Raw genomic sequence first — 17,165 nt, 5'->3', positions numbered from 1 at the left:
ACATAATTACTGCCGAAAAAATCTACAAAAATCGAATACTTTTCCTTTTAGTATTAAAAAAGAAAATGTTTCTCTCCACACCAAATTATTGTTTCATCTTCAACTGTCATGTTGGTGTATTCCTACTTTTAGAGATATATTAAGTATATATATTACTAAATAAGATTTCATTCATTTATCCTATTTGCATATTCTGAAACTAAATCTAGTAATTCCTTACTAGATTTAGGAATCAGTAGCAATTAAGTAGCAAAGAAGCATCTTGTATGAAGTGCTTCATGGTAATATAACTGCTGTTAAGGTGGTATGACCGTTTAAAAGCAATTGTTTTTCTGTTCAATGATGGTGGCTTAAGAATAAGTATCTGTAAAGGAGCAAATGCTATGTTATCCATAACTTACACTAGTTACCGAACATTTGTAGTAAGTATGCATGCCTCAATGTAATTTGAATAAAGTTAAATTGATATGTTGGGTATAAAGTGACTTTAAATGTGTCCACATAAGGGTTTTCACAACTATAACAATATTGATTTAAATACAGATTTCAGTTAAACAGTGTAATTCTCATATATAGGCCTTAGAAGACTCATCTGTGTCAAATGATCTTTAATTGGTTCCTGGACCCCAAAAGAGCCAAATCACTCTTGTCAGGACTCCACTGACCCAAATTTGGCTCACTGGGCATTCGATCCTAATAACAGAGTTGGTGGTGGTTTCCAAACCTTTTAAGAGTCCTAGTGAGGATTGCAAATTCTTGAGGGGAGCTGCCAGACTTTATAAGGGGGTGATGAGGTGTTCAGGAAAAGAGTGAAGGAGAGAGCAGAAGGCAGATCTCCCAGGCTCTTTAGGGAGGGTGACAAAATGAGAGGATTGAAGGGAAGTTGAGGTTTTTGCCCTCTCTTGTGGACCTCCCGCAATTTGCGGGAGGAAAGAAACCCCACAAGGAGCCTCAATAGTCACACCCAGTCCATGAGTTTTGATGGGCTTGACAAGCTACTCTCAAGGCTTAGGACCAGATTTTTAGAGGTATTTAAGTCCTAAAGATGCAGTTAGGTACCTCTAGGTGTTTTGAAAATCCCATGGTACCAAACTCCTATTGAAATCAGTGGGGGGTTCGGAGCCTACGTGATTTTGAAAATTCCACTGGGTGCCTAGCCTGCATCTTTAGGTGCCTGGCCTTTAGTGTCTACCCCTTTCAAGGTCTGAGGGAGCTTGGTGAGGCCCCAACCTTAGACAGAGCTAGTATAAGTATAGTTTTTTGGTTTTTAGTGAAAGCTTGGGTCCGAATCATTTTTTGAGGTCATATGAGCCATCGTTCTCTGGCAATGTTACTATATTGTGTTTTAATAACACTTGTAATAAGACTTTAAACAACTATATTTTAATTCTGGTTGCTAGATCTCAAGTAAGTTAAGTAAAAGTACACTTTGTATCTTATTTTTTCTCTCGCTGCACAGTGGCTAGGGGGAGAATGTTCCAACTATTTAACACACTATGTATTTAGGGTATCCTAATACAGCAGTTCTTTGTATGATTCATTTAAATTTTTTTGCAGAAAAATTCTGTGTCTGCCCAAGATCTAACCTACCAACTTTGAGTCTTATATTTTTTTCATGGGTTTGCGTTGTGCAGTGTGTTTGAGGGATTTGGGCGGGGGGGAGGTGTCAAAACTGGTTCACTTGCAAATTTCTTCTTATGGAGCAACTGCTGTTGCTGCATAATAATTGGAAAGTTGAAACTATTTTAGGACTATGATGGAGTATGCCTTTGGACTCCTCAGCAATCTCACTTTGGCAGTTTGCCAGAAACAACTCTTCTAATCTGTTCCATAGAAGAAAAGAAATCAATGTTTTAAAGGGAAATGTTTAATATGAGATTTAAAAACCTTTTCTGAAAATCAGTTAGCTATTCCAGTCTGAAGAAAAAACAGTATCGGGTACTTCTTGAATTGGCAGGTACTGTAAATGAGAACTTGATCTGTTCAAGTGGATCTTAATTTAGAATTTTGTTCACTGCTTTATTTCTTCATAAAGTCTCGCACAAAGTTTAAGTTACTTGACTATAGTTTACATATAAAGTAGGGGAAATGAAGAACTACTCTTAGTTTGGTAAGATCTTATCTGATATTAATAGCTTTGAAGAAATTCAGTTTTTGCCATTTCTGGCAATTGGAAATGAAACTGAATTATTTGACTATTGTTCTGTAACTATATATGAGCATGTTTCACTTCTTTATATCTTTTGGAATAGATGGAAGTCAGCAAATGATTTTGTTCCTATCATTACTGAGATCATCACTGAAATATCTAGAAAAACAAGGCTTATGAAGTATTGACAAATAGATTTCCTAAAAGTATTTGTGGCGTATGTTCTTCTTTGTGTAGCAAACATCCTTTTTTGCTGCATCACAAGGTGTGCTAGAAAACTTGAGTTTTTCAGGTGGCCTGATGGGATGAAAGCAGTTTGGGTTTTTTTGTACTGCTGTGTATCAAGGTTTTATAACCATAAATTAGCAAGTATTTAGCAGACTTTTCTCCATTCAGTGAATCTCTGCATGAATACAAAGAAAGTAATGGGGCTAAAATTATAAGGCCTGTCCTGTGAATTTGATAACAGGGTTTTAGCTGTGCAATTCATCTTGGCCCTGGTCAAGTTTAGGTCTACCTAAACTACAAGTTTAGGTAGAATTTAACAGTGTTAGATCGATTTAACCCTGCACCCATCCACACAGCGGAGCCATTTTTGTCGACTTAATGGGCTCTTAAAATCTATTTCTGTACTCCTCCCCGACGAGGGAATTAGTGCTGAAATCGACATCGCTGGGTCGAATTTGGATTAGCGTGGACGCAATTCGACAGTATTGGCCTCTGGGAGCTATCCCAGAGTGCTCCATTGTGACCGCTCTGGACAGCACTTTCAACTCAGATGCGTTAGCCAGGTACACAGGAAAAGCACTGTAGACTTTTGAATTTCATTTCCTGTTTGGCCAGAGTGGCAAGCTCATCAGCAGAGGTCACTATGCAGAGCTCATCAGCACAGGTGACCATGCAGTCCCAAAATGGCAAAAGAGCTCCAGCATGGACCGAGCGGGAGGTACTAGATCTAGTCGCTATATGAGAAGACAATCCGTGCTATCAGAACTCCGTTCGAAAAGACGAAATGCCAAAATATTTGAAAAAATCTCCAAGGGCATGAAGGACAGAGGCTATCACAGGGACCTGCAGCAGTGCTGCGTGAAACTTAAGGAGCTGAGGCAAGCCTACCAAAGAATCAAACGCCCGCTCGAGGTCAGAGTTTCTATGATGAGCTGCATGCAATTCTAGGGGGTGCCCTTACAACTACCCCACACCTGTACGTGGACTCCTGCAAGGGAGTCTCGCACAACAGGGATGAGGATTTTGGGGATGAGGAAGATGCTAGCGCACACCAGGCAAGCAGAGAAACAGTTCCTGGCTGTCAGGGAGAACGGTTTATCACCCTGAAGCCAATACCCTCCCAACCCGGGCTCCCAGACCTTGAAGGCGGAGAAGGCACCTCTGGTGAGTGTACCTTTTGTAAATATAATACACTGTTTAAAAGCAAGTATGTTTAATGATTAATTTGCCCTGAAGACTTGGAATGCATTCGCAGCCAGTACAGCTACTGGAAAAGTCTGTTAACGTGTCTGGGGATGGAGCAAAAATCCTCCAGGACACCTCAATGAAGCTCTCATGGAGGTACTCCCAAAGCCTTTGCAAAAGGTTTCTGGGGAGGGCAGCCTTATTGCATCCTCCATGGTAGAACACTTTACCACGACAGGCTAGTAGCACGTAGTCTGGAATCATTGCATAAGAAAGCATGGCAGCGTGTGGTCCCAGTGTTTGCTGGCATTCAAGCAACATCTGTTCTTTATCTCTCTGTGTTATCACTCTCCTGAGGATATCATTCATGGTCACCTGGTTGAAATAGGGGAATTTTATTAAGGGGACATTCAGAGGTGGTTGTTCCTGCTGGGCTGTTTGCCTGTGGCTGAAAATAAAGCATTCCCGCTGTTAGCCACATGGTGGGGAGAGGGGTGAAGCGATCATCCCAGAGAATTGGGTGTGTGTGGGGGGGGTTAGTTGGGTTTGTGCTGCACGTTAACCCCAAAACATCAGCCCCTCCTTTTAAATAGCCAATGTGTCTTTTTCAATTTTACTCTCCCTTTTTTTTTCCTCCCGCAGCTGCAAATGTTTCAACGCTGCCACTAGCATCTCCATCCCAGAGGCTAGCGCAGATAAGAAGGTGAAAAAACCGCACTCGCAATGAAATGTTCTCTGAGCTCATGCAGTCCACCCAAACTGAAAGAGCCCAGCAGAATGCGTGGAGGCAGACAATAGTAGAGTCCAGGAAAGCACAAAATGAACGCGAGGACAGGAGACGGGAGCAACAGGAGAGGTAGTGGGATCAAGAGGAAAGGTGGTGGCAGCATGATGAGAGAGGCAGGATGCAGTGCTGAGGTTACTGGAGGATCAAAGTGATAGGCTCCGATGTATGGTTGAGGTGCGGGAAAGGCACGGGCCACCACGGCAGCCTCTGTGTAACCAACTGCCCTCCTCCCCAAGTTCCATAGCCTCCTCACCCAGATGCCCAAGAACGCGGGGTAGGGGTGGGGAGGCGCTCTGAGCCCCCAACCACTCCACCCCAGAGGACTGCCCAAGCAACAGAAGGCTGGCATTCAGTAAGTTTTGAAGTGCAGTGTGGCCTTGTCCTTCCCTCCTCCCACACCCCACCTGGTGCTTCCTTCCTCCCCAACCCCTCCCAGGTTACCTTGGCAGTTATTCCCCTATTTGTGTGACGAATTAATAAAGAATGCATGAATTTGAAACAACAATGACTTTATTGCTTCGGCAAGCAGCGATCAAAGGCGGGAGAGGAGGGCGGTTGGCTTACAGGGAAGTAGAGTGAACCAAGGCGGTGGGTTTTCATCAAGGAGAAACAAACAGAACCGTCACACCGTAGCCTGGTCAGTCATGAAACTGGTTTTCAAAGCTTCTCTGATGCGCACCACGCCCTGCTGAGCTCTTCTAACCGCCCAGGATCTGGCTGCGCATAATCAAATGCCAGGCGATTTGCCTCAACTTCCTACCCCGCCATAAACATCTCCCCCTTACTCTCTCAGATATTGTGGAGCACACAGCAAGCAGTAATAACAATGGGAATATTGGTTTCACTGAGGTCTAACTGAGTCAGTAAACTGCGCCAGTGCGCTTTTAAACGTCCAAATACACATTCTACCACCATTCTGCACTTGCTCAGCCTATAGTTGAACAGCTCCTGACTACTGTCCAGGGTGCCTGTGTGTGGCTTCATGAGCCATGGCATTAAGGGGTAGCCTGGGTCCCCAAGGGTAACTATAGGCATTTCAACATCCCCAATGGTTATTTTCTGGTCGGGAAAGTAAGTCCCTTGCTGCAGCTGTTCATACAGACCAGAGTTCCTGAAGATGCAAGCGTCATGTACCTTTCCTGGCCATCCCACATTGATGTTGGTGAAACGTCCCTTGTGATCCACCAGTGCTTGCAACACCATTGAAAAGTACCCCTTTCGGTTTATGTACTGGCTTCCTTGGTCGTCCAGTCCTAAGATAGGGATATGTGTTCTGTCTATGGCCCCACCACAGTTAGGGAATCCCATTGCAGCAAAGCCATGCACTATGACCTGCACATTTCCCAGAGTCACTACCCTTGATAGCAGCAGCTCAGTGATTGCATTGGCTACTTGCATCACAGCAGCCCCCAGAGTAAATTTGCCTACTCCAAATTGATTCCCGACTGACCGGTAGCTGTCTAGCATTGCAAGCTTCCAAAGGGCTATCGCCACTCGCTTGTGAACTGTGAGGGCTGCTCTCATCTTGGTATTCTTGTGCTTCAGGGCAGGGGAAAGCAAGTCACAAAGTTCCATGAAAGTGCCCTTACGCATGCGAAAGTTTCGCAGCCATTGGGAATCTTCCCAGACCCACAACACTATGCGGTCCCACCAATCTTTGCTTGTTTCACAGGCCAGAATCGGCGTTCCATGGCATGAGCCTGCCCCATTTCCACCAGGATGGCCAAATTGCCGGGACCCGTGCTTTTAGAGAAATCTGTGTCCATGTCCTCATCACTCTTGTCACCATGCTGCCATTGCCTCCTTACCTGCTTTTGCAGGTTCTGGTTCTTCATATACTTCATGATAATGCGCGAGGTGTTTACAATGCTGATAACTACCGCGGTGATCTGAGCGGTCTCCATGCTTGCCGTAGTATGGCGTCTGCAGGAGAGCAGAGTTGCAGGGGAAGCGGTGGTTGGATGGCCAGTTTTGCAGACCTACTGCATCTTCTGCTGCCAGGACGACAGCTGAGTGGGCTGCAAGCTTGCTGTGGTATGGCGAGACAAGAGCAGCCGAGCAGAGTTGCAGCGGAAGTGGCCCTGTGAGACCACCAGGAGAGCAGAGTGCCAGCGGAAGCGGTGGATGACGACGGTCATATAGAAGACCTGTGCGGTGGATTCATAGCATCAGGAGAGCAGAGTGGCAGCGGAAGCAGTGGATGACGATGATGGTTAGCAGTCCTACTGCACCGTCTGCTGAAAGCAGTATGGTGCCCGCATGGAAAAAAGGCATGAAATGATTGTCTGCCGTTGCTTTCACGGAGGGAGGGACGGCTAACGACATGTACCCAAAACCACCTACGACAATGTTTTTGCCCCATCAGGCATTGGGAGCTTAACCTAGAATTCCAATGGGCGGCAGAGACTGCGGGAACTGTGGGATAGCTACCCACAGTGCAACACTCTAACAGTCGACGCTAGCCTTGCTATTGTGGATGCACTCTGCTGACTTAATGCGCTTAGTACATTAGTGTGGGGACACACACAGTCGACTGTATAAAATCGCTTTCTAAAAAATCGACTTCTATGAATTCGACCTAATTTTGTAGTGTAGACATACTCTTGTACAGCTACACACAGCCCCAATCAACTCAGTGTGCCTGTAATATAGGAGGAAGTGTTGTCCAGTGGCCAGACAAGGAAATTAAGGGGTTTAGGATTCCTTCATTCTGTTGCAGTTCCACCACTAATTTGCTGTGATCTTGGACGAGTCACTTGCCCATTCTGTGCCTTCATGCACTCATTTTCTGTACTAGATGCCTACTTACCTCATATGAGTGCTATAAGACTTAACTTACATTTGTATAATTTCCAGTATAAGATGCTAAATAAATGCATATTACTGTTCTTCCTGAGAAGAAATAAGGCCTCTGAGCTCTGAATTACATGATTTTTGTAACTAAACCCTCAGTCTTAATGTTGTATTTAACTTCCCTCACCTTTTAAAAAATAAACTTATAACTGAATATCTTTTTTGAGGGGGATTTCAGTTAATGCTCAGGTATCTTTGTGAACATCTGTATGCGAAATGGCTTAATGGACGGTCTTTCTTCTTCTTTTAATAAAAATAAATTTGAATGAAGAATAAGTACAAAACATATCAGCTAAAAGCCAGTTTTAGTTTAAAGAAAATAGTTTCAGCCATTTGAATGTTGAGTGTTCAAATATACACAAGTGACAGCATTATTATTTAGAAAAGATTGCAAACTTGTGTTCAATATTTTTTTATACTATGAAAATTTTTCTGAAAACTTGCTAGTTCCAAACTATCTTCTCTCACTCCTAGTTGCCTTTTCTATTATTAATATAATACAGCTGTGATTTCTGAGGTATTGTCTGCTGAGTACTAGGAACAGTTCATCCTAAAGGTGGCACAAATAGATATACCACACTTACGTTGAGTGTACTGTTCTAAAACATATCTTCCTATGAAACATGGCAAAGGCATTTGAACTCCCTCAGCACTTGCTATGTTTCAAATTGTAAGTTTTCAAACAAAATAGTTTCTCAGTTTCATGAGTCCAAAGATAAGGTGGTTCTTGAGCTCAACTGGCTAAATGTTTAAACTGAATAAAAATCCAGAATCATTTTTGGGTCACAACCAAAGCAACTTTTGGAGAAAGTTGAAACAGAAAGAGATCTAGGAAGGAAGTGATGCCTCGATATGATAGCGTTAAACAAGCTGTTTAGCATGCTGAATCACAAGGTTCTTTTTCCCTCATGTTTTCATTTGGAATATTTTGGATTTCTACTACTTGTGTTCTGAAGGAGTGTTTTTATACTTTCCACTATATTTTTGCTAAGCCATAAATCATGGCAGCATAAAATAATTTAAAAAGACTTGTAAATAAATTGAATATTAGGGTTCCTATATTTGCCTGCTCTCATTCACAAGACAAGCCAGTGAAGTTCACAGATAGTTCTATTTTACCCTCATGCTCCTCCTGCACTGGAGTGCTTTTCCTGTACAGTCACCGCAATTTCAAAACCAGAAGGGTGTCACAATTCTAAACTGCTGGTATCACTTCTGCCTGCTTCACACTGCTGCAGCATCAATGGGAACATGCTATTGTGCAGAAGCAGAGGTAGATTAAACCAAGTGACAAAAGGGATCTTTTCAAAAGTCTGTAGGAAAAAAGCCACTGTGTGTTTATCATTGTTGATTAAGGCTGTAATAAGAGCATTCTTGTGGCTTTTAGGTAATAAAACCAAAACCTTTCAAAAGACTGCTTTCAGTTAGTAGTTAATCTTAGGGAAGGGTGTCACCGGTAGAAGAAAAATATGTTACTGGAAAATAGACTTGCACCTTTGCCCATCTGAGGTTAAAGCAGACAGGTTCCCCGTCTGCAAAATCAGAAAAAATAAACTGAAGCTTGCTTTATAGAGTAAATCCTGAAATGGTGCACTTTTGTCTTTAATCAAAACCAGCTTTTTAAACTTGAATTAAAAAAAAAAAAGGCAGCCTCTTTGTTTAAATGATCAAGGCTCCTCTGATTAAGAAAAAGACAACAAACTCCCCCTGCTGGTGGCTTCACGGACATTTCAATTTTAGGAAGTTGGGATTGTGTTTTCTGACCATAAAAATACTGGGGAATTCCTTCTGTTTTTCCTCCTCTGATCTCTCAATCTTTCTGAAACATTTCTTATAAATTTACTCAGCTTAAATTTTAAGGTCTGTGTGATAAATGCCAGTTAATTTAATTTTGTTCCCTGTATTCCTAAATGAAAGTTCATAATATAAACTAGGGGTAGGCAACCTATGGCACGTGAGCTGATTTTCAGTGGCATTCACACTGCGCAGGTCCTGGCCACCGGTCTGGGGGGGCTCTTCATTTTAATTTAATTTTAAATGAAGTTTCTTAAACATTTTAAAAACCTTATTTACTTTACATACAACAATAGCTTAGTTATATATTATAGACTTATAGAAAGAGACCTTCTAAAAACGTTAAAATGTATTACTGGCATGCGAAACCTTAAATTAGAGTGAATGAATGAAGATTCGGCACACCACGTCTGAAAGGTTGCCAACTCCGGATATAAACCTTCAGGTGACAGATTATGTGGGTATATGTTTCTACTATGTAGCAGAACACAATAGCTAAGTATGCTGAGTTATGTACTCAGTTAATCACATTTTAAAAATACCCAAAATATATAATATGGACTCCAGGTACTGGTTTTGTTTGGGGCTGGGGGAAGGAATTAAAAAAAATCAAAAACCTAGTATATTATTATTTCATTATATTTGGAGGCTTTAAAATATTGTGATTGATTTGAATGAGCATTAGATTGCAAGGCATTTTAGAATAAATCTATATATCTAAAATTTCTAATACTTTCTTTTGCAAATGTTCAAAGCCCGTTCTCTCCTGTTCTTACATCTGACTTCTGTATAATATATGCAGTCTAGCTGAAGTCTCCAATATCTGCTTTCTCATCAGCTCCCCAATATGGCCTCATCATCAACACCTAAATATAATTCAAACTCCTTGGAGAGTTCGTCAATTAAAAGGGTGAGTGTAGCTTCTTCTGTATTATTGTGGCTATGTATTTTTTTCACTTTTTAAGTCAAGTATCCCAGGGGTCACTAGCTTTCAGGTTCTTGAACATAAAACTGAATATTTATTGCGTAACTTAAATATAAATTATTTCTATTTCCAAAGTTCAAATGCAACTTGAAACAACAATGAACTGTAAGATTGAAGCATCAACCTGTGCAAACAAAGAAATTTCTTATTCCAGGTTTTTATAGCGCCCGAAAGTCAATCCTGTTTCAATTTGCAAATTGCTGTGCACTTTTTCTAGTATTGCTGAATGTTGAAATTTTGTTACTATTCAGCTCTTTTTGTCTTTAGAAAAATTCTATCACACAATTAATTAACAAGTTGTATCTAGCTCAGTGGTTCCCAGACTTGTTCCGCTGCTTGTGCAGGGAAAGCCCCTGGCGGGCCCGGCCAGTCTGTTTACCTGCCATGTCCACAGGTTCAGCCGAACGTGGCTCCCAGTGGCCGCGGTTCGCTGCTCTAGGCCAATGGGAGCTGCTGGAAGCGGCGGCCAGTACGTCCCTCGTGCCGCTTCCAGCAGCTCCCATTGGCCTGGAGCAGCGAACCGCGGCAACTGAGAGCCGCGATCGGCCAAACTTGCAGACACGGCAGGTAAACAAACTGGCCTGGCCCACCAGGGGCTTTCCCTGAACAAGCGGCGGAACAAGTTTGGGAACCACTGATCTAGCCATATCTGGTAGCTGGGCCACTTTGAGATAAAATATAATTACCTAAAGATAGTACTCTCTACTAAACTCCACTCTTTCGTCACACGTATTGGGAGGGGGAGTATTTTTATTTGATTTATTTTAGCTTGATTTATTCTGAGGCAAATAGATGCTGCTTCTGCATTACTTGGTGGACTGTGTATCCTTGCACTTAAGTAGTATAATAGAAGTTTGTTTACTTGCTGTTTAAAAATATTTCTCACTACCTTCTGCAGAAATACTTATGCTGAACTACAGCCTTGTCACTCACTGTTTTTTTAAAATCTTTATTAAAAGACATAAGCACCAAATGTGCAAAGTATATCTAATAGTGAGGTGAACATTTTGCTTGTATAACTATTTGAAAAGTGGGACAGATTTTTAAACTCTTGAACTAAGCAACTATGATGAATAACTCTTATTCCAGAGAATTGGAATCTACAAAACCTTTAGAGACATTGAGATATAGACATTTTATTCCAGTTAAATACAGAAATTATTTTTGAATATTTCTTTAGCAAATAACATTAAGCACAGAGTTGAATTATTATTTTAGGGGTTCCTTTTTGCTTTGCTTTGCTATGTCAGTTCCTGTACTGAAGTTCCTATTCCTTCATGTACTGGATATTTCATGTTTTAAAACAGTTTATATCTATAAGATTTGAAGAAGTTGCATCAAGTATGAATTTGTTTTTATACCACCCTTTCTCTTTAGACCCCAAAAGATGGAACTAAATGGGAACAAAATGAGGAAATACCTCGTCTACCAGGAGAAACTAGAGTCACAGGTAAAAAATTATCATTGAATGATCTAACCTAGTGCATATTGAAGGATTAGTAGGCCATCTGTATGTAGTTTTATCTCTGTACTGTTGTGAATTTGTAGTGGGGTAACTTTTACTGAATTCCCATAAACATTTTATTTTAAAAAAACATTCAGGGTTGTTGAAGTGTGACATCCACCCAATGCAAACCCTTAAATGCAAGAGAATGCCAAGGTAAGGGACGCCTCTTAGTTGTAACTTACTGCCCATACAGCATATTTTTAATGACAGGACTCCCACATTCCCTTCTTATATGCTGCACACAACACATCACTTTCCCTCACACAATAATGTGCAACTTTAACTACAACTTCAGCAACATAAGCATGTGTCAGCGTTGACTTGTGTGCTAAGTGTTGCCCTGTTATGTTTGGGATATATGATATTGTAAGGAAGGTTTTTGCATTACAGTGTGAGGAAGTCTGTATGCAGTGTTTCCTTATGTGTTGGAGACAGAAGGCTGATCCTTGTGAAGGGGTGGAGTCTACCACCCTCAGTGGAAATGTGCTGTGTGGGTGTTAGGGTCCGATTAAAAGGAGTCCTTTAGCTTGACATTCCTTTGGGTATATCTACACAGCAACTATATACCCATAGCTGCCTTGCTAGCTGACTTGGGCTTGTGGGGCTCGAGCTGCAGGGCTGTTTAATTGCTATGTAGACTTTTGGGCTCAGGATGGAGCCCAGGCTCTGGGACCCTTACACTTCACCCTTACACTTCCGGGTTCCTGAGCTTGTGCTCCAGCCTAAGCCTGGAAGTCTACACAGAAATTTAATAGTCCCACAGCACAAGCCCCGCAATCCCATGTTGGCTAGCATGGGCCACCTGTGGGTGTCTGGTTGCTGTGTAGACATATTCTTTGTATCTAATGGTTTGTTTTGGAGAGATATCGCACTTATGAAAACCTTAACTGGTTTTAAATATTTTTCTAATGGGAATTTTCTAGATTTTTAATAGAGCAAGTGATGGAGGGATTGGAGGCAGGGTATATCAGGGGGAGCAGGAATGGCTTCCTGGATTTTCCTGATGTTGTTAGGGTACTACAGAGTGAGTGGGAAATCCTGATATGGGTGGGTGCGTGGGGAAAGTGGGCCAGGGGAATAAGTGGGGAGAAAAAATGGATATACTGCACAATGAAATCTCTGTTTAATGAGAGCAGTAATAATACCTGCTATAAGATTTCTTCACAAAGCTTATGATAGATCTTAAGAGCAGTTATTTATATATGTAGTAGTATTTCCTTGCATTGTAAATGCCCTCACTAATTGGTCGTAGTGGTACTGATGTATTTACGGTGCCTCCAGGGCTCCAGTATTTGCATTATAGGCTGCCCTATGAACTGTTCTTTAGTTCTGGTCAAAGTGAAATTGAGTAGTTCTCCCCAGTGTGAACTGTTAATGATGAGCCCCGACACACCTTACAAATAGAACTGTGTACCTTGACACAAGAGAACTTATTGCAGAGCATCAAAAGATGAAACAATATCAACATTAAGAATGTTTTCACTGTGGAATCTTAAAGGAACAGTCCAGCAGCTACAAAAGGAATTTTAAATCCCAGTCGCTGCCTCATGTTTGTGTAGTTCTTTCGCACAGCAGTGAGAAAGAGGAAGATACAGATGTAGTCAGAAATCAACCGACTCGGGGCGGTTGTAGAACCTGAAACATTCAACTTTTTTTCCTAAATGTCTATTTATTAACATGTCAAAATTTTCCCCTCATGTGGGTCCTTCTCTTAATAAATTTTTTATTATGAGTACAGTCATCCTTTTTATTGCTCTTATTAGTGTTGTCTTTAACTCCTAAATTATGCTTTTTTCATAATATTTTAAAGGTAAATGCTGTGTTTCCTTTACAGACAAGGAAGTTATCTACGTTTGTCCATTTAATGGTGCTGTTAAAGGAAGACTGTATGTTACGAACTACAGACTATACTTAAGAAGTGTGGAAATAGTGAGTAGTGTGTGTAAACATTTGCACAATGCAAATCTGCATAACTGAAGATCAGTAATGAGATGCAGTTGTTGTTTTGGTCCCTTCTAGCCTTGAAATGTATGAATCTCTGCCCGTAGAACAGCACTGCTGGGGGGATAGCAATGGCTGCTCAAGAAATTATGAGTACAAAACAGAATAAAACTAAATCATGGGCTGCTCTGTTGTGATCAGACTCAAGGTTTTAGAACCCTTGAACTGAGATCATTGTGATCTCAGACAGTTTTTATTACTTGGATGCAAAAAGTTGGCAATATTTAGATACAACAAGAGTGGGCAATTTTCCTCTTCAGTGCTAAAGTTCATTGCTGTGACAATAGTTTTACGTTGCCAATACAAGAGTAATTTATTCCTGCAGCGGAGTTCATGTGAAGAAAAATAGAGCTGTCACAGAGAAGATTTGCATTGTTAGCAAAAGGAAGGTGATGTTCAGTTAAGATAGTAGCAGAAATATTAGGTTTTTAATAATCAATATGGTTTTAATTTTACTGCTTAATTTAAAAAAGTTAGTATATAATTTTTCAGGTTTCATTGTCTTAGCTTAGTTTGTACTCTTACAAATGAATGCAGGCAAGATTGTGATGTTGCCTTTGAAAGATGAAAATTATTCATTACTTTTCTCAGATATCTGTGCAGTCATTTATCGTTTCAAACATTAACAGAAAATTACAAACCAGCTCAACTTACTTTAAAGCTATATTTTTTCTTAATTGTATGAATATTGTTAACACTTTTGAGAATGAATCTATTTGTCAGACAGATCCAAACCAATAGCCTTACTAGAACTGTAGCACCTCTGGATAACTTCTCAGTTCACTGATTTCTGTTCTACCTACAATTACACAGTCAGAGCTAATGTAGTGTCACTACAAGGTGTCTTCTATGCTTTTTCCTCTTTTCATCAATATCTTGAGTGAAACTAGACACAAATTGGCAGTTCTTGAAAAAAAATCAGATAGGCAGGGATATAGTGACTTCACAATTTTTCAACGTACATTGGGAGGAAAAGAACTTATCACCAGGTCAGTTTTGAGTCTGCATTGCAAAGTTAAAGCAAGAAACAAACTCATTTACAGAATACATGACACCTGCTATGTGTATTTTTATGACTATAATAGATTACATATCTTGTGATTTTAAAGAAGTTTTGTATGAAGCTTAATGGCAGTAATACTGTATTTATTTTTATATTTTATCCTTTCTTTCCAGGATCCAGTTGTGATATTGGATGTTCCTCTGGGTGTAATTGCAAGGATTGAGAAAATGGGAGGAGCTTCAAGTAGAGGAGAAAATTCCTATGGACTAGATATTACTTGTAAAGTAAGACTTGCAACAATTCATTAAAAAGAGAGAATTCATGGATGTCAATTTTTCATTGCATACATCTTTTGCAGAAATTAGAAAACAAAGTATTTTGTTCATCCAGCAATTTGGAATTCATAGGGTAAATTTACTTTTATCCAAAATGTGCTCACCCCCCGCCCCATCCTACAGCTAAATCTAAAGAAATAGCTTTTCAGAACTATCTAGGAAAATAATTATAATGTGTAACTGCTGTTGTCACCAAATGCAGGGAGAAAGATAGCATTTTGTAGTAGTAGACCAATGATCTTGTATTGTAATACGCAGTTTTAGGGCGCATCAGTGGGATTTTAATCACTTTTATGAAACAAGGCCATAATTCATGCATCAATAGTTCCTTATTTTATGGACCCTACTGGTCATTAATATATTATCTTATAGACTTCTTAAAAGACCCACCCATTGTCTTATAGGAAGGGTCAAATAGTTGTATTAGGTTTCATTGCCAAAAAAAGGACCTTAACCCAAAGGTGCAGGCATACTTGTAAAACAATACATCTGTTTTCTTAAGTCTCACAAGATTTGTGGCTGTGTATATTGCCACAGAAAATACGGTTATGAGAGGAATTCCTTTTTGATAATCCAGGAGTCCTTGATATAACTCTTGAATGGAATATGTAAGCCATAGACTCTGTTCTCAACAGTAACATGCAAATTTCTTAATTTTAAAGTTAATCAAGAGGAAATGTCTGAGTACAGTGTAGTCTAGACAGCTTGTTGGCAAAGTACTCATGTTGTAAACATAGAATAACTCATCATCCACAAACATTCAGTAGCCCATGAGACTTGCTAATGAATCAAATAATATTGCTTCTGACCGTTTTAAGCCAAAGAGGAGGAGCACCAGTGTTGCACAGTAAGGTAAAACTCTTTATTCCAACCAAATATTGTATGTGAAGTTGTTAAATTCTTTATGCCTTAAAATAAAGTACCCTTTTTTTTTTTTACACCATGAAGTCAGAGAGATCTTAAAATGACCATTCAGATTTGTTTTTGATACATTGAGTACATTCTAAATCATCATCATACAATACAATACTTATAAATAAAGTAAAGATACTGTACTACTTTGCTTATTTTTTAAAAGGTAATTGTCCTCATTTTAGGATATGAGAAATCTACGGTTTGCACTGAAACAAGAAGGTCACAGCAGAAGAGATATATTTGAAATCCTTACAAAACATGCTTTTCCACAGTCACATAATTTGGTAAGTTAGCACTATTGTACTCTTTAATCCCTTTTTTTAAATGCAGAATTGTTTCCTCACCGTTCTCAGTTAATTACTGTACCTGGTGACAGGCACCGTAGATGCATAGAATCGTAGGACTGGAAGGGACCTCAAGAGGCCTTCTAGTCCAGTCCCTTGCATGATTACTTACAAAAAGAATCGCCACCCCATGTCTAATCTATACAGAAGAACTGTATTCCTTGAAATTCATTTATCTTAAGATCTTTGCCATTTAAAAACATCCAAGTATATCTACTATTATTAAATACGTATACTTGTATCTTCCAAATCCCCTGTGACCCATACAGTTGTTATCATTGCCCGTCAGAAAACATAAGTTACGTCTTTCCTGGTCATGTTAATATAATGCTACTTAAGCTGTTTGATTTCCCCCACCCCTACTTCCCCCTCTCCAAACATTAAATTGTTCGGCAGTCTCCGAAGCAATCAAAGTGAGTCTCCTGGCAATTGACATTTAGGACAAGTAGAGGTAGTGAGCCAGCCCATATTTTATTGGCAATTATTAGTGAATAATATAATTAGAAGTTAATACTGTACTGAATTTGCACAGATTTATTGCAGATAAAAATCTTATGGAAGAAGTTCATTGACAGTGAAGCTAACAAATCCGGATTTTTGGGTCTATGCCTATAGGAGAGGGAATACTTTCACCAGGGTTCCTTGGTATCGCTGAAAATATGGTGTCATGGAATAAAACTGAAATTTGTGGGCAAGTACTCAATAATGTGGACTCCTCTTAGGCATTTTGGAATAAAATATTTGAGTGAATGAAATTTTGTATTATGCAAAAGACAAAAACAAACCCTGTGAGGGACAAAGATTGTATAACTTCGGCTTGGGAAATGTTTCAGATAAATGCCACTGCAGGTTTAAGCTTAGAAAAGTTGCTCTCATATTTCATAAGCAAATATATATAATATATGCATGATGCATCCATTGGTATAATTATACCAACTTTTTGCTTAAAATTCAGCTCACCTGCTCTGTTTCCTCATTGGTTAACAATCTTTAGTGCTCTAATAAAATGTAAAGCACAACCAGCCTTTGAAACTTACAAGTTACAGGTAAATGAGTGCACATTTTGCAAGAAAATAAAA

General features: G+C 39.9%; 1 protein-coding gene across 6 annotated transcripts in view; it reads left to right on the top strand.

The window, feature by feature from the left end:
- MTM1 (myotubularin 1) overlaps nucleotides 1-17,165 on the top strand; it is a 75,739-nt gene that overhangs the window by 13,815 nt on the left and 44,759 nt on the right. For 2 of the 6 annotated variants that reach the window (XM_073358368.1, XM_073358365.1), the window contains exons 1-6: nucleotides 6,064-6,561; nucleotides 9,835-9,906; nucleotides 11,359-11,431; nucleotides 13,323-13,417; nucleotides 14,666-14,776; nucleotides 15,925-16,026. In XM_073358368.1, the coding sequence (XP_073214469.1) occupies nucleotides 6,550-6,561; nucleotides 9,835-9,906; nucleotides 11,359-11,431; nucleotides 13,323-13,417; nucleotides 14,666-14,776; nucleotides 15,925-16,026 (465 nt within the window). In that variant the 5' untranslated portion in view covers nucleotides 6,064-6,549. The other 4 variants (XM_073358367.1, XM_073358369.1, XM_073358366.1 and 1 more) reach the window with 4 other exon arrangements.

The sequence above is a fragment of the Lepidochelys kempii genome, chromosome 9 (genome assembly GCF_965140265.1).
Source record: "Lepidochelys kempii isolate rLepKem1 chromosome 9, rLepKem1.hap2, whole genome shotgun sequence".
Taxonomy (NCBI): Eukaryota; Metazoa; Chordata; order Testudines; family Cheloniidae; genus Lepidochelys; species Lepidochelys kempii.
This window is presented reverse-complemented; position numbering and strand designations above follow the sequence as displayed.